The following is a 25,224-nucleotide window of genomic DNA, read 5'->3' as shown; positions in this document are numbered from 1 at the left end:
ACATCTGTAGTGCTTCAATGCATGCTAGGAGGCATGTTGGACGACAACAGTGTTAACAGCAGGTGGCAGCAGTGGTTGACTGTCTACCCCAAGGGAGCAGTAATGGTCAAATAAAGCTTATTGAAGTAATGAAGCAGACAAAGCTTCATGGTGGTTCATTTGGCCTTATGACAATCTTATGATGCCGCTGTGAAATAAAGTGTTACCGTTTAATATATTTTGGTGTAAATATCACATTATACAGTGAGGACAGATGCGGCTTATAGTCCAGTGCGGTTTATCTATGAACACGTGTCGTTTTCCTGTCGAATGTGGTGGGTGCGCCTTATAGTAAAAGATTTTTGTGTTTTTTTATTTAATAAAGGAAAAGAAAATATTTCCTTTTTTGTCTCCTTTTTTAAGAAGTCGCTCAGCAATTCATCCATGATCAACATTCATTTGATAGTCGATTAGCTATCAGACTTCACCCTAAGATATAAAACATTGGCTGCGATAGATATCTAATCCATTTGAATTAGGAGCTCTCCCAGTTCAAATGGATTGAACGTCTATCGCCGTCAGTGGCAAGTATTGAGAATATCGCATTTGTGCCTGACATGCCTTGCTGCTCTTTTAAGGACACGTTTGACTTAATGTGCTTGAAAGTCCTCACTGAGAGACTGTGAGGCATTTTAATGTTGACCTTTTTGTGCTTTCCTAAAAATAAAAATAAAAGACCTCCGGCTCCTCTTTTCTCTTCAACCGTTTGACCTTTTCCATCCTCAAAACTTCTCTTGTTCTTGTCACCCATGAGCCCCGCAAGCTGCCAACCTCTATTTTGGTGCGCGTGTAAGTTGTGTTTGCATATGAATGAGTGATCCTCTTACGCCGGCCTCCACAAATATGCGGCGGCGGGGAATTCGCTAGTTCGCGACGCTGCTGTCGGGACCTGGGAGCGTCTCGGTGGCGGCGGCGAGTGTCTACGCGCGTTTTACCGCCTACGCCTCGTGCGGTGTTTTCTCTGCGTAAGCTTGTTTCCCCCGGAAAATCCATAAACATGCCTGTGACTTGAAACGTGAATCTTTGAATTGATGCTACGCAGACTCCACGTAGTAAATGCCAGTGGGCGAGAACAGTCAGTCAAGGCTGAAGGAGGGTTACTTTGGTCATAATGAGTCTTTCCAAAAACAATTTTGGGAAGAAATGGCTGCAATGAAGTGTTTAACTATTAGGCGATGCCTCGAAATAATGATGATTACACTATCAGTGCGTTCAAAAATATACTCTGCATATCCATTTGGTCTGTCAAAGTTAAAAGTTTATAAAGTTTAAACTCTATCTTCGGGGTCAAAGCTGATAGCAGTAGTCAAGTTGTAAAGATTTTTTGTACTATAATTCATTGCACATTATGTTTATCCTTCTGCTGTTAGCATTTAAGGATTCAAGGTAATTATTATATTTTTCGTACCATGCGTGCATTTTGAAACGTGAAAAAAAAAAAAAAGGGAAAAATTTGCCGCTACAGCATTGGCATTATACTTCGCATTATCTATGTAAAATAAATGCTACCTGCACGTTTTCTTTGCTTTTAACCAAGAATCGAGACCGTTTAACGTCCATATCCATCAGTCAATGTGGCGTAAAATAAATGCTAACTGCACGTTTTTTTTTTTGTTTTTTTTTGTTTTTATTGCTAATTCACAAGAATTTTTACCGGAAAAACTCTGTTTACAAATGGCGGCCGCCTCATTGACTGACAGATTAGCACCGTACTTCGACATATTTACGTAAACTAAATGCTACCTGCATGTTTTTTTTCTTTTAACCAAGAATCGAGACTGTTTTACGTCCATACATATAAAGAATTCAGGGATTTAAACATTTATTCACAGAATTTTCACCGGAAAAGCTCTGTTAACAAATGGCGGCCGCCACATTGACTGACAGACAAGCAACGTACGTCGACATATTTACGTTACCGAAATGCTACCTGCATGTTTTTTTTCCTTTTAACCAAGAATTGCGACTGTTTTATGTACATATCTATAAAGAATTCAGGGATTTAAGCATTTATTCACAAGAACTTTAACCGGAAAAGCTGTGTTTACATATGGCGGCTGCCACATTGACTGAAAGATGAGCATCATACTTCGACATATTTACGTAAAATAAATGCTAACTGCACAGTTTTTTTTTGCTTTTAACCAAGGAGTGAGACTGTTTTAAATTAATATCTAAAAAGAATTCAGGGATTTAAGCATTTATTTATAAGAATTTTCACCGGAAAAGCTCTTTACAAATGGCGGCCGGCACATTGACTGACAGACGAGCATCGTACTTCGACATATTTACGTAAAATAAATGCTAACTGCACCGTTTTTTTTTTTTTTGCTTGTAACCAAGAAGCGAGACTGTTTTACATTAATATCTATAAAGAATTCAGGGATTTAAGCATTTATTTATAAGAATTTTCAGCGGAAAAGCTCTGTTTACAAATGGCGGCCGCTACATTGACTGACAGACGAGCATTGTACTTCGACATGTTTACGTAAATTAAATGTTAACAGCACATTTTTTTGCTTTTAACCAAGAAACGAGACCGTTTTACATCCATATCTATAAATGATTCAGGGATGTAAGCATATATTCACAAGAATTTTCACCTGAAAAGCTCTGTTTACATATGGCGGTCGCCATATTGACTGACAGACTAGCACCGTACTTCGACCTATTTACGTAAAATAAATGCCAACTGAACAGTTTTTTTGGCTTTTAACCAAGAATCGAGACTGTTTTACATCCATATCTATAAAGAATTCAGGGATTTAAGTATTTATTTACAAGAATTTTCACCGGAAAAGCTCTGTTTACAAATGGCGGCCGCTACATTGACTGACAGACTAGCATCGTATTTTGACATATATTTTTGTAAAATAAATGCTAACTACTAGACTGTTTTACGTACATATCTATAAGAATTCAGGTATTTAAGCATATTCACAAGAATTTTCAACGAAAATAGCTTTGTCTGTGATTCCACTCGGTCAGCTTTGATGGCCACGCCAACAATGCAGGCCCCCTGTTAACTGGCCCCGCGCCCTGTGTCCCTTCAATATCATTATGAAGTCTATGTTATATAATTATGTTTAAATTCAAAATTTAACTTGATCTAAACTGTTTTCCCAATTTTTTGTTGTAATTCAATGGACATTATGCTGCTCCTTGGGCTGTGTGCACCTGAGCCACATGAGGGCAGTAATGGAAAGATATACAAATACACAGAGCCAGTAACAACTCCTCAGTAAGCTTCAAAGGCTCCGTTCATACCGCAGGTCTTTTGCACAAATTCGATTTTTTCATGTTTTTTCGACACGAGTCAGGCGTTAACTTGACTGTCCGAACGGGACAGGTCGCATAAAAGTGTACCATTTAAAATCCGATCTAGGTCACTTTCGTATGTGGCTAAAATCCAATCTGGGCCACAGTTTTCCAGAATGTGGCTGCGGTCTGAACTGTCAAGTCCCCTAAATCGGAATTCATGCAGCAATTACGTCAACAAAGACCAAGAGAGACACGGCGCTATGTTAGCGATGGAGCTGTGTTTAGCGTTAGCAAATAGGTTGAACACTGTTTTAGGGAAGAGGCGTGCTTGACAACAGTCATAAAAAAATAAAATGGGGGGAGGGGGATAAGCCTGAGAATGCTTGGTTTTCTTTCTGTGCTCCAAGTGAGTAATACTTCAAAATTGCTTAAACGGCCGAGAGTCGGGGTAAACTGTCCGTATATGTGTACGTCCATACTATTAAGCCCTATTAACTTTGAATATAAGGTTAAACTGGGATTATATATGAGTGTTACTTGTGTCCTCTTTTTGGAAATCAAAATATGATCACCGTAGAATGGCGTTGAGGCAGCATTTGTTTTGAAGCTCCTGCGCATGCGGGTCAATTAGCACAGCGCATCTCTGACTGCGAATTAGTGCCAATGTTTGATACCTGAATGGGCTCAATGGACAAAGGCAGTCTGAAAGGGCACGCCAAAAAAAAACCCCACATACGACAAAAAATCAGAATTATGCATTAAGACTTGCGGTATGAACCTAGCCTTAGTAATAGGTTGGTCTTTGCAGAGGATAAAGAATCTATGTTTAACAGATATAATTGTTGTCCCTTCCACGTTTTTGTTCAAAATATGTGCAACTTGATTAATAATAAAACCATAATGGTCATCCTATTTCTTCACATTTTTGGCTTTTTGCATTGTTTGTTAGCATTAAAATAAACATATGGTAAAGCAATGTTTAGTTTGATAGTGAACTTCAAGTGGGAGTGGCATTAAAGACCTTAAATGCTCTTTTCTGTGGAATTGTTCTCTCAAAAAACAACCAAACAACAGCTTGCATTGCAAAAAAAAAAAAAAAAAACTCAAGTCAACTAGAATCAGTGCAAGTCCGGGAGAAACAAATGTAGGCTAGTGCTACTGATTTAGGAGAGACAGCCTTTCTGTCCCTGACTGACTGTCTAAAGGCGAAAAATTGCAACTTCATACACAAGCCCTTCTTTCAAAATAGGTGAGGAAAATCAGCGCGAAAGGGGCTCCTCTTTGTAATGTTCTGTCGGTCTGCTATTGATTTCCCCAAATAGACTGCCGCTCCCCTCGCCCAACGCTCGAGCTAACGCATCCAATCACGGTGACATGTTGTTTTACGCCTCGCCGCGAGTCCACGGCAAGATTTATCCGAGCGGACGGCCCCCTTTCTCGCCTATCGACTGATGTGTCTTGTCTCGCCCGCTGGGGGAGGGGGTCAACGCGGACATCGCCCGCTCGTCTCACGCTTGGTGAAGTCCAGCTCGATTTCTGCGAGGCACCGTTGCCTTGCCATGTAACCAGTCTTTATAGCGTGTCATGACCTCAGGCACCTCAACAACTCACACATCTGCGGGAAAGGGCGATGTTTATTATAGTGTATGATGAGCTTTCTTGCTGTCGTTCAATGGCACATATTCTTTATCCTCCAATCCAGCCTTCAATCATTTTAATTGGGACGTATGATTTGGAAGTGTTTTAGTCACAGAACGAACTGACGTGTGGCTAAAATAGGAAAACTTTTCAAAAAATGACACTGTGGTAAGTCACTCACCAATGTTATGTATCTTGATGCTCGGCCTCACCGTGTAGGCGCTTGACGTCTGACTAGAGTCGTCGTCCGAGTGTGCGACTGGGATAGAAAATGAAAGTGAGAGGCAATCAAAGCAGCGTAGACTTTATACAGAAAGTTCTTATTGAGAGGTTGTGAAACTGCTAGTCATTTGAGTAACACCTGCTTCCAATTGGGAATTACCGTATAGCCCCGAATATAAGACGGTGTTTTTTGCATTGAAATAACACTGAAAAAGAGGTGGTCGTCTTATATTTGCATTCTAGACATTATACCTATTCACGACGCTAGAAGGCGCCAGATATCATTGAAGCGATGTTCTGTCATGACAGAGATCTCAGCTACTCTCTCCATCTACAATGCTAGATGGCGCCAGATGTCATTGAAGCGATGTTCTGTCATGACCAATCTCAGCTACTCTTTTTAGTTTAACCAGTTTGCATTATTTTATTGCAATGTTTTTCCTTATTCAGATTTGTTTCAAGACTACAGCTACAGTTAGACTCCACTTTGATGGTTAATGCAGTTATTGCAATTTTGTTGTTTTATCACAGTAGATTGGTTTATTTACATTTCAAAAACCAGAAGCCATTCATTTACGAATGTGATTGCATTTTAGTTTACATTTTTAATAGGGCTGTCAAAATTATCGCATTAATGGGCGGTAATTAATTTTTTAAATTAATCACGTTAAAATATTAACGCACATGCCCTGCTCAAACAGACTAAAATGACAGCACAGTGTCACAATGTCCACTTGTTATTTGTGTTTTTTGGAGTTTTGTCGCCCTCTGCTGGCGCTTGGGTGCAACTGATTTTATGGGCTTAAGCACCCATGAGCATTGTGTAATTATTGACATCAACAATGGCGGGCGACTAGTTTATTTTTTGATTGAAAATTTTACAAATTTTATTAAAACGAAAATATTTAGAGGGGTTTTAAAATAAAATTTCTATAACTTATACTACAGTAACATTTATCTTTTAAGAACTACAAGTCTTTCTATCCATGAATCGATTTAATAGAATGGTAATAATATTAATGCCATCTTGTTGATTTATTGTTATAATAAACAAATACAGTACTTAAGTACCGTATGTTGAATGTATATATCCATCTTGTGTCTTATCTTTCCATTCCAACAATAATTTACAGAAAAATATGGCATATTATATGATGGTTTGAATTGTGATTAATTACGATTAATTAATTTTTAAGCTGTAATTAACTCAATTAAAAATTTGAATTGTTTGACAGCCCTAATATTTAAATGTTCAAATATTAAGATTTGAATGAGGCAAAATAACATGCTTTTTCTCTCAAATATATTGTTATAATCATTTGTTTTGGATGTACTGTAATTATTTTCTGTAAAAAAATTAATTTGGTGTTCAAAAAGTATTTTTTCAAACTTGAATCTTGAAAAATAGGGGGTCGTCTTATAATAAGGGCCGTCTTATATTCGAGCCAATAAGGTATTACAAAAAAAAAAAAAAATCCCAATTTAGATTTTAGTACCGAAATTTGCTTAAAAAAGCTACATTGTCCAAGGATGTCTTTCTAACATTCCCTCTCGTTCTAGCTTGTTGGCATTGCTACTGACCAGTCGAGCAGCAGACGTAGACTCTCATCCTTAGGCAGCTGTGGCCGTGGTGGTGGTGAGTGGGCGTGGCTAAAGAACAGGTTGAGAGTGAGTGACAGCCCATAGAAAAAAATGGCAGAGAGGAAAGCAATAATGATGTCACAAAATAATCACTAAGGTAAATTCCATGACGTGGTTTGACAGGTTGACTATTTAGTGGGCTAATAGCACACTTTAACGTTAACAATCCTTATGTGTGTAGCTCAAGTTTGAATTACCTATAAAAATAAAACTAGTATCATTTAAAGCAACACTAGGTAACTTTTCAACGTTTATAAATTTTTTTCATTACATTTGTGATTATATGTGGACTGACTAGTTGAATGACACCTCTTTCATATCTTGAGGAGGTCTGTATCACATTCACCGGCACTAATTAACGTGCGAATTCTGCAAAGATGGCAGAGCAACAGGAGACAAAAAGTTTTGTCTGAAAAGGAAAAAAAGAGAGGCTACCAAAACACACAGAATAAACATTAGCCTGGCTTTAACTTGCTGGCGTGACACCGAAATCCTCAGAGTTCAGAACTCGTAGTTAGCCACACTACGCCACACGGCTGCTAACCGTCATATGCTATTGTTTAGCCACAAACTCGACACATTACCTTATTACTATTCATTTTTCATACAGTCGCTGAAAAGAGAAATGTTGTTTATTCCACCTGCAGGCAACCAGGAGATTAATTTTTGATTTATTGATGATTTTACGACACTGTGTGTGTGTGTGTGTGTGTGCGCTGGTCCTCATGGGAAACGCAGCGCTGGTCTTCAGAAGAAACTCAGTCTTCCTTAAGGCAAAACACTACTGCATTTGTCCACCGGCGTTGCTAAAATCGAACAAAACTGAAACCTACCAAGTGTTGCTTTAATTCCATTTAACGCTCTTTAAAAAGACTAATCATGATTTGGCGTCACATAATTTATTGTTATGACACAATTAGCATGTAGCATGTGGAGCGCGCGCGTGTGCGGACTGACATATGTAGTAGTATTCTTGCCCCACGGTGAATTCGTAACCCAGCGAGAAGGCGCTGTAGCGTTGGAACTTCTCGGAAAACTTGATGGGTGAGTGCGGCGCGTGTGGCCGGTTGCACTCCCAGCGCTTGAAGCCGTTTCGCGGGTCGCAGGTGAGGTAGCCGCGGTAGCTGACCATGTACAGGATGTACTGCTCAGCCACGCTGCGCTCCAGTGTCCCCCGTAGACTGCTGTTATAGTGTGGGCAGTAGATGTCCAGGTAGTCGTTGACGCTCACCTGCACCGTGTAGCCTTCGCGCCGCAGCCTAAGTGGGGGTGGAAGAAAAAATTGCAAAATGTTTACAATTCAAATTATGGCACCAAAGGATATTTTTTGGGAGTATGCACTGTAAGCAGGGGTTAATTTGTGCATTATCCGGCACCTCTTGATTACGGCCTCCCTGTGTTCTGGGACTTATTTTGGGTACAGAAAATAATAATAATATAATATAAAATAAAAACATGTTTTTAAAAAAAGTATAAAGTCAAATAATAATATGCATACACTCATTTACAGAAAAAAATCCCAAGAATTGCATGTTGTTTATAAAAAATTAACGTCATTTGAAAGAGTCGGGAGATTTGTTGGTGCACTGAAAAGCTGGACCAACAAATCACGCCCCTGACATTAAAAAAGAAAAAAAAAATTGGGAAATTTGTGGCATCTGGGCAGCAAGCAGCCAGGATCAAACGGTATTTCAACATGTCAAAATGACAGTTCCATTAACTGTCTTTTTTCAAAAAGAAGAAAGATGGTTCAAAACGAGTCAGAAAAGCAACAACCAGGGCAGCTACAGCAATGCTGCTAACTGGCAGGACCGGGTACAGCAGGAGGCTAGCGCCGCAGCAGCTAGCCAGGTTCACGGAAAGCCAGGCAAGCTGGGGCAGGAGGCTGCTACCGTGGCAGCAGCTGGTCAGATTCAGCGCCACCCGGAGTGGGGGCCTGCTACAGCGCCAGCAGTCAACCAAGTGGACCACCAACAGCTGGAGCAACAGGTCAGTACCCTTATGGAAAATTCGGGTTTGGCCTGCACAATTTGTAAGGCGGTGGGAACTTTGGGGCCAGAGAAGACGGGGGGGTGGGTGGGGGGTGGGGTGCGGGGTGAAACTCTCAAAATAATGGGTTTGTGTTATTTATTGTAATCTCAGATTTTTTTTAATGTTTTACAAGTTAGACCTATTAAGAAAGTAATTGCTGAGTACGTACTGTAAATCCCACCTGTGGTTATGTGGGCAATGCCCGTGCTGTGCAGTGTATAGCCTAAATAATTGTAAATTGTTGTCATAACATTTATACCATGGATATTATCTGAAATGGAGGCTTGTAAGTCCCACAGCATGGCAAGTGGGCATTTGCGTGTTGTTTTCAGCACCATTTTCTGCGTATCTTCCGGGACCTGTGCCCGTCTCGTCATCCCTGTGCTGTCATATGTACGTTCCGGTCCCTTATGATTTACAAATTAAGCACTGACTTTAACGTCTAATAAGAAAAAAAAAAAAATTTGAACTCTAAAAAAATGACAAAAATTCCAATACTAGATCCAATACTACTACTAATGATCATAAACATGAACATCTAATAATCTAATCTCGTCCTGCACTGCAAAGGGAGATGCTCCACAGTTTTATTGTACAACTGTATAATGACAATAATGGGCTATTCTATTCTATTCTATTCTATTCTATTCTATTCTATTCTATTCTATTCTATTCTAAATTTGTAAGTATCAAGTGAAACTAAGAATACTATAACATGTAAATAGTAATCACTTTTTTTTAATGATAATTATTATACATGTGCTTCAATTTGATACACTTAAGTGAGACAAATATTACATTTGACAATGTTATAATAATCCTGAGAAAGAAAAGAAAAAACAGCATCAAATAAAAACATGGCAAATAAAGTAAATGGTAAAACATTTTTTTACAATAAAAAATAATTCTAAAAACAAAACTGAATTAAAAAAAAAAAAACAATACCTTTACTAAAAAGCAAGAATATCTTTTAATTGCGTCAACACTAGTCATTTAAAAGCAATAATGCCGCTTCAAATTAGATTGCAGTTGCAACGACTCTGTTAAACCACGAGATGGGAGTATTGTGCTACTGTAACAGCGACGCTGCCACGCCTCGGTCTCCCTCACTCACTTTTTATGCATCCTCTTTGATAAACAAAAGAGGAAACAATCTGCATTCATCTACACTTACACACATACACACAAACTGGGTTACACAAGCGTAGCCGTGTTATTAGTAGAACCCTCAAGAGACGTGCCTATTTAATTAGAAAATGAGGAAGGATAAATTTCACACCTTGATCCCGATCATCTTTCCAATCCAAGCGTAACAACCCACTTTTTTGTTTTTACCACCTACTCATTCATAGCATCAAAAACAATTGCAGATGAATATCAAATGTGGAACAGTGGCAATTTGATGCGGAACAATAGTCCACACGTTCATTGACAAAGTTACAAGGTCATTATTCCATGAACAGTCTTGTATTTTCCACAAAAAAACACTGGAAAGACTGGAAAATGCCATTTTACACAAAAGGTTTACAATGAAAAATAAAAGCATTCTTTAACAACATTTATTCTTCATTTTACATTATCTAGCTTGTGTGACTTATAGGCTGAGTAATACTATACTCATAACTTTTTCCTATAATGTTCTGCCTATACTCATTAATAAATTCCCATAAAACTAGCACGCTTTAATGTTTAATTTTTGTACGATTTCCTACTAAAGTCATGCCCGTGTGGTTAAACGGCCAGGAAGGTTTAACGAACAATGGGTAAATACATAAAAGCTAATGATCCTCAATTTCAAGACTGGTGGTGGTAGTGTTTTAGGTGCTTATGGAACAAAACGACGGATGACTCCCGGCGGCCTCGTATTAGCGAGGGCCAGACTTGCCTCAGCACTTCTTCAGCCTGCCCTCGCGTTCCCGATCGAAACGTTGTAAAACGGACGCTTAATTGCGGCGCTAACTCAATCAGCAAAGACTCGCGGAATGTATGTGTGCGCAGTCTAACGAATAATGAGTTTAGGGAGGCTAACTTAGCTTGTTGCCACCCTGGGAGATTCATTGCAAGGATCCTGTTGAACTTTTTCTGTGCCGCCAATGATGATAGATGTCCAAATCGTCCAGCTCTTTTCTTCCTTCAGCTTTAAATTTAAACAAATTTCGAACATCTATCATCATCAATGATAGCCAATGAGTTAAAGTAGACAATTGCCGTAATCATTTTAGCAATTAGCCACGCTTTTTTCATTTGTTAGTAGTTGTGTTTTCGTCAATGATGACGATAATGAAAATATTTCGTCAACGGACACTTTTTCATGACGATGACGAGACGATAACGAGCTAAAAACATGTTTTGGGAGACTAAAACATAACGAAACTAATGCCAGTTTTCGTCTGACAGGATGAGAACAAGATGAAAGTGTGCAATAGTTTTCCATCACATGTTCACAATACAGTATGTGACATTTTTTGTGAAGTTAGCCTGCATCATAGCAGTGTCTGGATGTGTCACTCATGTGATGTGCTGCGCCCACCCCCCACTCACCAGTGATGTGTACCCACACACACACACACACCACACGGTAAGATTTGTTTTCTTATCTTGGCCAGAGAGAATATGCAATGTTGCTTTAGTCTTTAAAGGTCTGTGCTGACTGATCACCACACACTAAATGTAACTCGTAGCGTTAGCATAGCGTTCGCGTTAGCATTAAGTTAAGGCTGATGGTGATCGTCCTTTTAAACTCTCGGACAGCTTTTTTTACATAGCGTTCCTGGTGTCCTGGTGGATATAATTAATTGAAAATAATGTACTGTTTTCCCGCTGAGTGTCTATTATCACCAAGTTGGTGTTGTCCTTGTAGACGCTAAAATATGTTCTCGTTAGTCACTGTTCATTCGAAATAGTTGGAAACCTTTATTTTCGGAGTAATTTAAAAAAAAAATTTACAGACGAAAACATTTTTGTAAATGTCAACTAAAACTAGACGAAATTAGTCTTGGGTTTTCGTCAAAAAAAAAAAAAATAGAAAAAGACAAACACATTTTGAGATGACTAAAATATGACTAAGACTACTAAGTATTATCATCCAAAAGACTAAGACTAAATTAAAAGGGCTGCCGAAAACAACACTGTTGGTGAGTTAATAGCTACTCACTCTAGTTTAATCCGTTCCTCAAGTTTTGCCACACTCATATCTCTAAATAAAGATCAACCAATATATCAGCTTACCGATAAATCAGGCAGATATCTGGATTTTTTTTTTTTTTTTTTTTTTTCAAGACCAGCCATTGGCTGATTAAAAAATAAAAGGCCAATAAATCGGATAACTGTTATGTTCACTGTTTGGGTAATGACTTTTGTTACTTGCAATATTGCACCAACTGGGAAGTAGTCAAAGAAAAAGAAGAAAAAATACAGGTTACAAGTAAATGAGCTTCCAAGAAGCAAGCCTTTCAAAAGTTTGCTTGTTTCATTCCTTGTTCAAGCATAGTCTGTAAGTAAGCTCTTAGACATACTTTTTATAGTCCCCAGGTTAAAAATGAGTTCCGTTCCTACACTGGCGAAGTAAGTTGAATTCCCGCGTAAGTCTGAGTTAACCCTTAAGTACCCCTGAATACCCTCTAAATCTTAAAATAAAAATCCCAAAACATGTATTTTATATCATATTAAAATAAAGTAAAAAATAAAACACTGAGGTACAATAAGGTACTGTTTATACGACTGGAGACAAAATGGCAGACGAGACTCCGCCGTCATAAAGTCGAAATATATGGGTGGGTACATCGCATCACAGGGATTACCTGTACTTAAAGTTCAGTTTGCAGTACTATTGGTGTATTTAATTCCCAATATATGCATTTACATAGTGAGTGAAATCCTATTTAGACATCGTCGATCAGCCGATTTTTGTTTTAATCGGCATCGGCCTTTGAAAATCCTATATTGGTCGACTTCTAATCATTAGCATAATTAAATAACGTCTAAGGAAATAAACCATATTTTCACTTCAATTCAATGGACATTGTGCTTCTCCATCAGGGGTACACGCCTTGGCCACCTGGGGGCGGTATAACTCATACATCTGGATGTATTACCTTTCAGTAAGCTACAGTAATATCAGGCAGTAGCAGCAGGGCCTGCGGGGTGATGTGAGACGGTGCCTGCCTGAGTTCCCACATGCGTTTCAGGAATTAAACAGTGTAAAACCACATAAAAAAATAGGGATAAGTCAACATTTATCTTCATAATTTTTAGCCCAAAAACAAATCCTGGTGTATTCTGACTTCCACTTGGCTTAATTAAGCATCAGTTGGAGGTGAGAACATCAAACAGAGACAAAATACCAAATGCCAGCGTGGCGTATTAAACCTCTGACTCCAAGTCTTTTCATGAGATAAACACAATAAAGAGTTTTTTTCCTCCTGCTTATTAGAGAGGAATATGACTTGAGCGAAGATAATTGGACACTTGGACTCAAAGCAAGCTGCTGAAAAAAAAAAAAAACAGTCTCACTAGAATAAAATCCAGTCATTAGGCGCTACTTTTAACCGCGACCGGTTAGCTCTCGGAGGCCCACCGGGCTCTCTAATGTGATTGATCACAGGCCGTCTCGGCGGGTGATTGATCTCGCGTCAGCGCCGCGACGAGGTCCATCTTTCACGAGCTGAGACGTTCATTTTGATCATTACACGAAGCAACAAGCTGACACGTTTTCATACCGGGACGTCTTTGCCAGCAGGTCGCAATGTTAGGTAAAGACAGAAAAAAATGTGTGTGCGTGTGTGTGTGTGTAGGGGGAAGTATCTACTGAGAACTAAAGTGGACTAATTCCATATTTGCCATTTTTATGTACAGATACTGTATCAAAAGAGAAAGTTGCTAATCTTTTAGGTCTATTTTGACATGCAGAGTATGGGGTAGTCTATCATTTCACTCAACACTTTTCCTAATTAAAAAGTGCAATACTGACAACAACATCATTGTGAGGTTCCAAGATTGACAGGAGAAAAAGTAAGTAGTGCTCTGTCTTGGGTGTCAGTGCAGCCGCATGTCAGCACAAGTAAATGTCATTCATCATCAGTGATGAAGTATTGATATATTTGACGGATGTTAGGACCACAATTCACCCAAAAATGGTATTTTCTGATCCCGATCAGTCCTATTGTTTCATACAATTTCAATGATACTGACCTGAATTTATTTTATATATCATAATTTTCGCACTTGACTATAAGCCACACCCTCTAACCCCACAAGAAAACTTCATATATAAACCTCTATGGACTATAATCCCCAGATATCCACATTTTACATTTCGTAGATATTTACACCCAAAGACATGTAGCTCATTAGCTTGTAAAAATCCGTATATTAGCCATGCTAAAATAGTAGAAACGTCTTCCAATCCAAGGATAACTGTAAAATCTCAAAATGAATTCTTTCCTTTAAAATGACAACTTAGAATGGAATAGAATGGAATTAGAAAGCCTTTATTGTCATTGTACAGAGTATAACCAGATTTAAAAGTTCTCAGTGACTCAAAAATAGAGATGTCCCAATCCGATATTTGGATCGGATCAGACGCCGATATGGGCAAAAAAATGTGCATCGGTATCGGATCGGAACACGGAAAAATGCCGATCCAGACATCCGATCCAGTTTTTTTTTTTTTTTCTAAGCCCGGTCCGGGTTTTCCAGCGCACCGATTTACATAATCCATTCCAGTTTTTGCTTCGTTTTCCCTAAAATCCGATCCGCATTTTACGGCACACCTTCAACACACTACATTTACATTACCGTCTCCCAATTTACCGAGAGACTTTATCGGTAAAAATGTCAGCTGTGTGAGATCATTTCACCTTAAAGGACGACAAAGACGAAGAGGCAGAGTGCAACATATGCCACAAGTCAAGCGTAGTGGTAAAGCTGTAAGAAGTTTTAATACAACCAACCTAATCAAGCATTTAGCGAAATACCACCACAAACAATATGAGGTGTATGTTAAGAAAACCGAAAGCCAAAAAGAAAGGTAGCAAGAGTCATTGCCGAAGAATTCATTCTGGATGACGAGCCATTATCTTACGTGAGTAAAGACGCACCATCCAACACTTAGAACAACGGTACAACATGCCCAGCCGTCATTACATCCTTGAGCGATTCGGCCGTGGAAGATTCGAGAACGATTCACAAACATCCAAATTCTGATTATTGAAATATGTCAAGTAAAGCGGAACTAATACACAGCGCGGTCTTCGGGACGCAATGAGAAACTGACCGCATTGCGTCCCGAAAGTAAACATAATGCTTGTCATAGACCCGGGTAATGCCAATGCTCAACTCACGGCTTTAGCTCAACTCATGCCGCTGGATAAAAAACACAAGAATACCTGACTGCTGCTGACAGCCGCTACAAACTACGTCAACGTCGTTTTACTGGAGATAATAGCTATCATATGTATATAGAACTAGATGCTACACGACAGACTCGACTGCGTTAGCAACATTGAAGTATTGAAAACCAGATGCATTAGTAAACAGCCGCCATCTTAAAGCAGAAGACTTCCCAAGTAGGCTGTTGTGAACCTTCCAAGCGAACCTAATTAACGTTTTATCTAAAATACTCCTAAATCGGCAAAATCTTGACTTGAATCTATCTTCAAAACAGTTTTAAAACTTTCACATGTCGAAAGTAGACAGAAGGGAAATTATGGAATAACGGGAGCAATTTTAACAACTTTAACAGTTGATTCGCAAAATTAAATGAATTGAATGTAGTTTAAAGCTGCTGATACAGAATGGGGACTTGAGTATTTTATTTACAGTTTTAAAATGTTAATTTCATACTGAAATAGTCGTTTATTTAAACCTGAGAGGCTTTTTATACAATTTTTGTAACTAATACACATAACATTAAAAGCATCTAATAGCTTGGGGGATTTGTGGGATTTTCCACTGAGGTTGTTGGTGTGTTTTGCTTTTTTAAGACAGTTTACAATATACACGTTTTACTGACTGACTGTGCCATTTCTGTTTGTTATTTATAATGTTTTGTGTTCGTCACTGAATAAACAGGTCAGTTTCTTGTTAACAACCGTTGTGTGTTATTCAAACTCACCTAATTCAGCTGGCTAGTTGTTATCAAGAGTACTAAAACCTTTTTCATCATGAGTAAGTAATGACCAACCAACCAAGTAAGGAGGCTAAATAACTTTAAACTTTAACACATGCTCAGATAGGTCGGCATCGGTATCGGCCAGTATCGGTATCGGATCGGAAATGCAAAACAATATCGGTATCGGATCGGAAGTGCGAAAACCTGGATCGGGGCATCCCTACTCAAAAATATTAAAATTCTACCAGAATAAAGACAGACAGAGTGGTACCTCTTCTTACGAACAGTGTTGGAAATAACGCCGTTATAAATAACGCCGTTACACAACGGCGTCATTTTTTCAGTAACGGGGTAATCTGTTTTTCCGCCGTTACAACGCCGTTATCGTTACTGACGTTCAAAAGCGGTGCGTTACTTACTCTGAATAAAATGAAGAAACTACCAGCCGTAGCGAGTCTACTCTGCTCTGTTTATTTGTCATCCAAGACTTGGGGTGCATTCAGGTTCGAGAAGAGCGCACGTACTTCTTACGACTCCAGGCTGTTTGTCCCTGCTCATTCAATTAGACAATGCTTTCCAAACCTTGCTAACGTTTCTGTGTTTGCTACACCTGAATGCTAGCCTCGTTCTCATCCCCCACTGTAAGCCAGCAAGAATGCTGCTTCCATCTTGAGGACGGCATACGCTTTGAGGGTGACGGGAGGAGTAAGGGGACGAGGCTACCTGAATGCACCCCCTGGATAGATGAGATGGAAGTGATTGTGATTGGCTGAGGGTTAGAGTCATGTGTCATGGAAAGCCATGTAGAGCCGGTGTTTTCACACACAAACCGGAACACACACACACGCAAAACAGATGCAGAGGGATATGATGGCAGAGCATTCAGAGGAAAATTTGTCCTTTACGAGGTGGAGATATAAACACTATTTTAAGTTGGTCGAAATTAAAGAAAAGAACGTGCATGTAAAGTGTAATTTCTGTCCCGGGGCAAAGCTTTTGTCGACATCTGTGGTAAGTAATTCAAATTTGCTGAAGCACCTAACAACTACACACGCTACCACAAAGCTAGTGGCGGAAAATCTTACTGTTTATTTTTGTTTCACTTCAAGTGTAGGATAAATCTGTTGCTGGTGCGGTGCAATAAATATTACAAGGTTCTATAACACAACTACCTGTCTGTTCTTCTCTTTTCAACTCTCTTCAATACTGCTCAGAAAATTTCAAATTCTTTGACATACAACAACTTCTTTTTAAAGTAACGGAAATAGTTACTTTCCCTGGTAACTAGTTAGATTTACTATAGAGTAATTCAGTTACTTTTTGGAAGAAGTAGTAACTAATTACTTTTTTTAAAGTAACATGCCCAACACTGCTTACGAACGTCTCTATATACAGAATTCGCAGGTTACGACACATCTTAACTGGAAAATATTGCCTCTTGTTAATGAAGCGAATAGTATCTTTTCTCGTATTTACTGATCGACTGTTTGTATTACTCTAACACACTTAATATAATGAATCAGGGAATAGTATCATTTCTTGTATTTACTGTTTCACTGTTTGCATTACTCTAACACACCCAATATAAAATAAATAGCACTTATACCATAGTTTAAGGAAAACAAGTAGAATATTGGGCATAAGAGATACATGACGCCCTCTTATCATGGAAGCCCAGCGTGTGCGTCATGCAACTGACTGAGCAAGATTGACGCTGATGAGGCAAGACATCTACAAGCCCACGTCTGCACCAACAACTCTCGCAATTAGTTCTTCCGGACAGTCAAGAACAAATGGCGGGACGTCCTGTCCCAACACAAGGAACACTGGAGAACGCCCAATATCCAACTGATAACACGACTGATAAGACTAAAAGAGCCCCTTGGATGCTGAAGTGGCAAAATTCACAACCCTTGTACATGTCATTGACTAATTATGCGGTACAACGGCCTCAACTTCAGAATTAGCTTCTGATCACTGGTTACAATGCGGCTTATTTTTCATTCATTCGCACAACTTCACAGTCCTTTAAACAGTGTGAAAGCTGTGCTTCTCCAGAGTTGAGAGTGCATTTTTTCACCACAGTCTATGGGCAGTGGCTGGCCAGGACAGCACACTTTATGCATGATGATTGGATGATCTGTCTGAGGCTGAAACCCTTTTTGATTGACAGCAAAATGAACGAATCAGTGACCTTGTCGTAACATCCGCAGGAGGAATTTTTTAAAAAATGTGCCTTTCGTTGATTTGAGTTGAACCAGAGACTTTCATAATCATTCTAACGACACTTGCTTTATTAAAAACAACCAGCAAAAAAAAAATCAAGCTTCTATTTCTGGTGTGTTTTTCTATTGTACAGTAACTGCCTGTATCTGAAGACTTGGTTTCTGGCACTATAGTTTCTTTCCCTACCAAGCCCCACCGTCACAAAGCACTCACAGGCAGAAACACTTTGAGCTTCCTCTCATTGAAAGACCAGCAGCCGCCACTGGTTTGACATTCAGAGATTACTTAAACTAGGGCTGTCAAAATTAACGCTTTAACGGGCGGTAATTAATTTTTTAAATTAATCACGTTAAAATATTTAACGCAATTAACGCATGCGCGGAACGACCCACTCAAGCATTGCTGCGAACAGACTACAATGGCGCTGTTTGAAGTATATTGAGAGCTAAGGGCAGAGACAAGCAAGTGGAGTGGATGCAGGTGTTAGCGGCACCCGCCAAGGGGGCCGCTGTTATTTTCAATGTGACCAGCATTGTCAGATTGAGCAGTGAGGAAGAAAGTGGTCGAGCGAGGGAGGGAGCGAGAGAATAGAGAAAGTGTGCAGTTACCGCAGGCCCGAGTGCTGCGTTCCCCACATGCTTTTGTTTTGTTAATTAAAGTATTCACAATAAGCCATCTAACGCCTCTCGGTGTTTATATGTTCGCCGACGTCTTCCTTAGGATGTAATAGGATGAACCGAGCCATCTGACGACAATGAGCCAACATGATTCTCCGGTCCAATGGGGTCCATAGCACTACCAATTTCCTAGCAGAATGAAATGGTAACGCAGACATATATTGAAGCCGCGCTATTTAATGGGTTACGCAGTAGCATCTCTTCCACAATTGTTATAACTATTGTGGCAAGCAACATGGGGAAATATAACCAGAGATGATCTTTTTATAACACCATGTATTGTACTCAACGCAGAGAAGATATATCCTTTGCAGCAACCACTGTGACTCATAGTTGCTCGAATTCCCATCATGCATTTGGGCAGTTAAGAACATTTAAATCGCTACAGTATAATTTAGTGAAAGCACAACAAAAATAATATTCCTATCCCTCAAAAATAAAATAACGTTCACAAAAAGAAAAGCGCTCAGTGCAAAGAGATCTGGTATTCCCAATCAAAATAGCTATGCAAAATAATACGATATTCAAACATTAAGTTTCGCTCAAAAAATACACTCGACGGCAATATTTAATCACAATATACAAACTATCAAAATTACTATAACTTGTAATCACATTTATCTTTTATGAATTAAGTCTTTCTATCCATGGATCCCTTTCACAGAAAGAATGTTAATGTTAATGCCGTCTTGTGGATTTATTGTTATAATAAACAAACACAGTACTTAGGTACAATATGTTGAATGTATATATCCGTCTTATCTTTCCATTCCAACAATAATTTACAGAAAAATATGGCAGATTTTAGAGATGGTTTGAATTGCGATTAATTGTGATTAATTACGATTAATTAATTTTTAAGCTGTAATTAACTCGATTAAAAATTTTAATTGTTTGACAGGCTTACTTAAAACCTGACAGAAAGAGGAATAACTTTGTATGAAATGTTCAAACAAACATTACAAAAGTATGGCTGCTAACCTATACACTGCAGGCCAAAAGTATTGGCACCCTTGCAATTCTGTCAATTAATGCTCAATTTCACCCACAACATGATTGCAATTACAAATGTTTTTGGTAGTAAATTTTCATTTATTTTGCTTGCAATGAAAAAAATATTATATTATCGTTTTACACAAAACTCCAAAAATGGGCCGGACAAAAGTATTGCCACCCTCAGCCTAATACTTGGTAGCACAACCTTTAGACAAAATAACTGCTGACAACCGCTTCCGGTATCCATCAATGAGTTTCTTACAATGCTATGCTGGAATTTTAGACCATTCTTCTTTGGCCAACTTCTCCAGGTCTCTGAGATTTGAAGGGTGCCTTCTCCAAACTGCCACTTTCATCTCTCCACAGGTGTTCTATGGGATTCAGGTCTGGACTCATTGCTGGCCACTTTAGAAGTTTCCAGTGCTTTCTATCAAACCATTTTCTAGTGCTTTTTGAAGTGTGTTTTGGGTCATTGTCCTACTGGAAGACCCATGACCTCTGAGGGAGACGCAGCTTTCTCACACTGGACCCTACATTATGCTGCAAAATTTGTTGGTAGTCTTCAGACTTCATAATGCCATGCACACGGTCAAGCAATCCAGGGCCAGAGTTAGCAAAGCAACCCCAAAACATCAGGGAACCTTCGCCATGTTTGACTGTGGGGACCGTGTTCTTTTCTTTGAAGGCCTTGTTTTTTTTCCTGTAACCTCTATGTTGATGCCTTTTCCCAAAAAGCTCTACTTTTGTCTCATCCGACCAGATATCATACTTCCAAAACGTTTTTGGCTTTCTCAGGTAAGTAATGGCAAACTCCAGCCTGGCTTTTTTATGTCTCTGGATCAGAAGTGGGGTCTTCCTGGGTATCCTACCATAGACTCCCTTTTCATTCAGACGCCGACGGATAGTATGGGTTGACACTGTTGTACCCTTGGCCTGCAGGACAGCTTTAACTTGTTTGGATGTTAGTCGAGGTTCTTTATCCACCATCTGCACAATCTTTCGTTGAAACCTCTCATCGATTTTTCTTTTCCATCCACCTCTTGGGAGTTTATCCACACTACCATGGGCTTTACACTTACTAATGACACTACGCACGGTAGACACAAGAACATTCAGGTCTTTGGAGATGGACTTGTAGCCTCGAGATTGCCCATGCTTCCTCACAATTTTGCTTCTCAAGTCCTCGGACAGTTCTTTGGTCTTCTTTCTTTTCTCCATGCTCAATGTGGTACACACAAGGACATAGGACAGAGGTTGAGTCAACTTTAATCCAGTTTAACTGGCTGCAAGTGTGATTTAGTTATTGCCACCACCTGTTATGTGCCACATTTAGGTAACAGATGCTGGTAATTACAGAAATGAAAGAAGCATCACGTTTTTTTTCAAAGGATACTTTTGTCCAGCCCATTTTTGGAGTTTTGTGATAATAATTTTTTTTTTGTTCCCCATTCTCTTTAGTGTTTTTTCATTGCAAGCTAAATAAATGAAGATATTAATACCAAAGCATTTGTAATTGCAATCATTTTCTAGGAGAAATTCAGCATTATCTGACACAGAATTGCAGGGGTGCCAATACTTTTGATCAGCAGTGTAATGCAAAACTAAAAATCAGGCTGTGAAATTAGCATTTTTATGTCCAGTAATTACAATCCTTCCGTCAAGCACTACACTACAACACACACACGCTACCACTGTCAAAAACTTTATCATCACCCCTATTTTTTGGAGAGTGCGCATTGAGTTAGCCCGAGCAATAGAAGTGGAGACTCTTTCTGCATCAGCTAGTGAAGCTTCTTCAGCAGTGCACTGACACCTCACAAGCCGCATACATTATGCAACGCTATCTTTGCCATCTTCTGCCACTCTCGCAGTCTTTATGTTGGGGTGTATCTGCGTGTGTGTGTTTGTGTGGAGCTACACTAGTACTCCATCAGAAATACGCAAATCACTGCCTTTTCTGTAGTTTGCTGCATCGGAAAAGTTTATTCATTATTATTATTATCATCTATTACTGCCATTGATGACGATAGACGTCCGATTTTCTATCGCCGTCAATGGGTATTTTAAAGGGATCCTCAATCTTTAAGACAAGTCATTCTTAAAAGATAAATGTTAGTATGAGTTATAATAATTTGATATTAAACCCCTCTTAATGTTTTCGTTTTAATAAATTTGTAAAAATATTTTAAGTGATAGGTCGCCATTCTTGTTACGTCGCAGTGCGTGACGTCACCGGGCCCGTTGCCGAACTTTCAGCGTGTCACTCGTTAGCTACCACAACATGTCGTCGGTTCTACCCTTCAAATTTGAACCAGATCAGAAATGTGAAGAGCAGGACAGCACTGTCGGTCGTTCACAAGACGAGCAGCAAAGGCCAAATGAGAACAGAAAATACAATACCTGATAAGACAAGAATTGGGAAAAACTGGTGATGTACGGAGGGAGAGAGTGTATGCTGTTAAGAACTCCGGTTTTTGTCAGCAAATCTTCAAGGTAAGCTATTGCGTTTTCAAATTCATCCCAGTATAATTATTAGCAGTGCAACGGTTTGCGGTTCAAAGCCGAACCGTACAGTTCGCGCTGTACGGTTCAATACGCCTTTATGAACCGCGCCTTTTCGGTTTTGCAATTAATTTATTCCGAACGCTTGTGGAATGAATTGGTCGAGCTCTGTGTGCCTGTATGTGACGGGAAGCACAGCTGTGGAGAAATTCCCACCCCGCAAGTAAATGTCCGATCGCTGTCAAGCACCTGTGTAATAGAAGCTGAGTATAGCCCTCTCTCGCTTACGAGCGAAGTGTAAGTGAAACAAGAAAGAAAACAAAAAGCTATGGCGAGCGGAGGAGTGGAGAGACCGAATTTTGAGGAACCACCGGCTTCTTTCAAATCTGCGGTGTGGCAACATTTCGGTTTCCCCGTGGACTACAATGCGGAGGGAGATAAAATATTGAGAAAAAAAAAATAAAACAATATGCAAGCATTGCTCAGCGCTTGTTCCCTATGCTAATGGCAACACTTATAACATGACTCAGGCACCTCAGCAGGCATCACCCACAGATATCACTTTCTAAGAGCAGGACAACCCCGAAGATGACGCCAGTGAAAACACACGGCGGGCTTTGTTAATTTATTTGCAACGCTTGACCCGCGTTACAATGTTCCCTCGCGGACATATTTCTCCAACAACGTAATCCCCCACATTTATGAAATGGCACGCAAAGCCATCGAAGATTATTTTGCTAAAGCACATAGCTTCGCCCTCACCACTGATAGTTGGACGTCCCGTGCTACAGAGTGCTACTACTTAACTGTGATGGTCCACTACAATTCATACCTGTCAAGTCGTACGATCTCTGCGTAATTTGTACAAGTGAGCACTGATTCTTAAATGTGCACGGCGTACATTACGTTCAAAATCTGTACGTTTTTCGTGCATTCCTTTTTTTTTTTCCTCCGTTCGGATTTTGTTACCGTTTCGGCAACGAGACAATGTGTGTTAATACGTTTGTTGAATGACGCGAGAAAAGTCAGAGAGACTGAGAGGGAAGAGTGTTTGTTGTGACGCTGTAGCAAACGCGATGCTAGGCTAGGTGGCTCCAATATTTCCTGACTGTAGCCGACAGCCTACAATCAACGCCTAGATATCTCATGCATATAGAACTACATGCGAAATGACAGACTCGGTAGTGTTAGTAAACAGCCGCCATTTTAGAGCAGGAAACTTCTCAGAAAGGCTCTGTTGTAGTGAACCTTCCTAGCGAACCTAAGTAACTTTTTATCTAAAATACTCCAAAATCGGCAAAATCTTGAGTCTATCTTTAAAGGATGAAACAGTTTTAAAATTTTCACATGTCGAAAGTAGACAGAAGGGAACTATTGCAAAAACGGGAGCAATTTTATCAACTTCAACGGTTGATTCACAACAAATGACCTCCAAACGTAGCAAATGTTACTATGTTTTTTTTTTGTTTTTTTTTTTTTTAAATGGAAAAAAAAAAAAACATGAAAGGTAACACCAGTTACTTTGCCGAGTAACTTTTTTACTACTGTGTGTGTATTTGAAAATGTTTACATTTTAAGTGTTTATTTCATTTTCTTGAAAGCAAAATAAAGGCAGTTTTGTAAAAAAAAAACAAAAAAAAACGCAAACCGAACCGAACTGAAATCGTGATCCCAAAACCGAGGTTCAAACCGAACCGTGGTCTAACTGAACCGTTGCACCCCTAATAATTATGTAGATTGTTAGCATCGAGAGCTGTCGTGTGCTTTACATACAGTACAGGCCAAAAGTTTGAACACACCTTGTCATTCTTGCATTTTTATTTTCATGACTATTGACATTATAAACTTCACTGAAGGTAATAAAGCTATGAATGCACACGTGTGATAGTCAGGATCGGAGTCGTGTCGTGGCTGACTGTCCTCGTTAAATTCGTCATCTGACGGGAACAAATCCTGGAATCGAGTGTAATCCATGTCTTGTACATTGTAACGCGTGGCAGGTAGGATACGAGCATAAAAGTAGCAAAAAGGGGAGAAGCTTCCAATTATGCACATTTATCCACAAAAAATATTTTCACCTTGACCACTCGTCACTCGGGAGCTCAGCTGTATGCACACACGCGTTCCCAGACTAACTGCAACATAAAAGTAAGGTCCATATCAGATTCACTGTTGTCACTATAGCGTGCCATAGTGCTTTAATTATTTGGTACGATTTGGAGAAAACTCCCACGAAGAATAGTCCACAAAAAAAGATAGCAATAGTATTAGTATAATATAAGATCCAGGAATTAGACAGATCCCATGTCAATGTTGCAGCCACGATCAGGCCATCGAATCAAGATAATAGACTGATCCGAAAAGCCGCCGTGGGACCGACGAATCCAAAAAAATAGATCCGAAACCAATATTGCAGCCACGCTGGGACCGTCCGATTCAGAAAATAGACGGATCCCTAACTTGACTGAAGATCCAGGAAAAATGTTCGGGCGCCAGTTGTAACGCGTGGTGGGTAGGATAAGTGCATAAAAGTACCAAAAAGGGGAGTAGCTTCCACTTCTGCACATTTATTCACAAAAAATAATAATTCCACCTTGACCACTCACGTCACTCGACTTGTTTAAATTTGACTGGAAATTGCATCCAAAAGCAGCACATCGTGGCATTTTACTTTGCGAGTTAAGGCAGCAATACGCAATTGTTGTACACATTTAGAAACATCTCATTTATGTAATCACTGCGAGCCCGCAAAACATGGCGCCAACTACTGGTCAAAATATGTACTAAATATTATAAAATATTGCAATTGATTTACCATTTTATGTGTTTCTAGCAATATATTTTAGTACAAGAGAACAATTGTGGTTTATCAGAGCCTAT

The 25,224-nt window shown here is 39.4% G+C and overlaps 1 protein-coding gene across 1 annotated transcript in view; it reads right to left on the bottom strand.

Moving 5' to 3' along the window:
* The window catches only part of efna3a (ephrin-A3a), a 137,352-nt gene that overhangs the window by 5,686 nt on the left and 106,442 nt on the right, over positions 1-25,224 (bottom strand). Inside the window, exons 2-4 of the mRNA XM_057827925.1 lie at positions 7,759-8,060; positions 6,742-6,810; positions 5,120-5,197 (exon numbers count right to left, since the gene is read on the bottom strand). Coding sequence (XP_057683908.1) covers positions 5,120-5,197; positions 6,742-6,810; positions 7,759-8,060 — 449 coding nt within the window. The remainder of the gene's footprint in view (positions 1-5,119; positions 5,198-6,741; positions 6,811-7,758; positions 8,061-25,224) is intronic.

Source organism: Corythoichthys intestinalis, chromosome 22 (genome assembly GCF_030265065.1).
Source record: "Corythoichthys intestinalis isolate RoL2023-P3 chromosome 22, ASM3026506v1, whole genome shotgun sequence".
Classification (NCBI taxonomy): Eukaryota; Metazoa; Chordata; class Actinopteri; order Syngnathiformes; family Syngnathidae; genus Corythoichthys; species Corythoichthys intestinalis.
The sequence above is the reverse complement of the archived record's forward strand: the minus strand, read 5'-3'. Positions and strand labels throughout refer to the sequence as shown.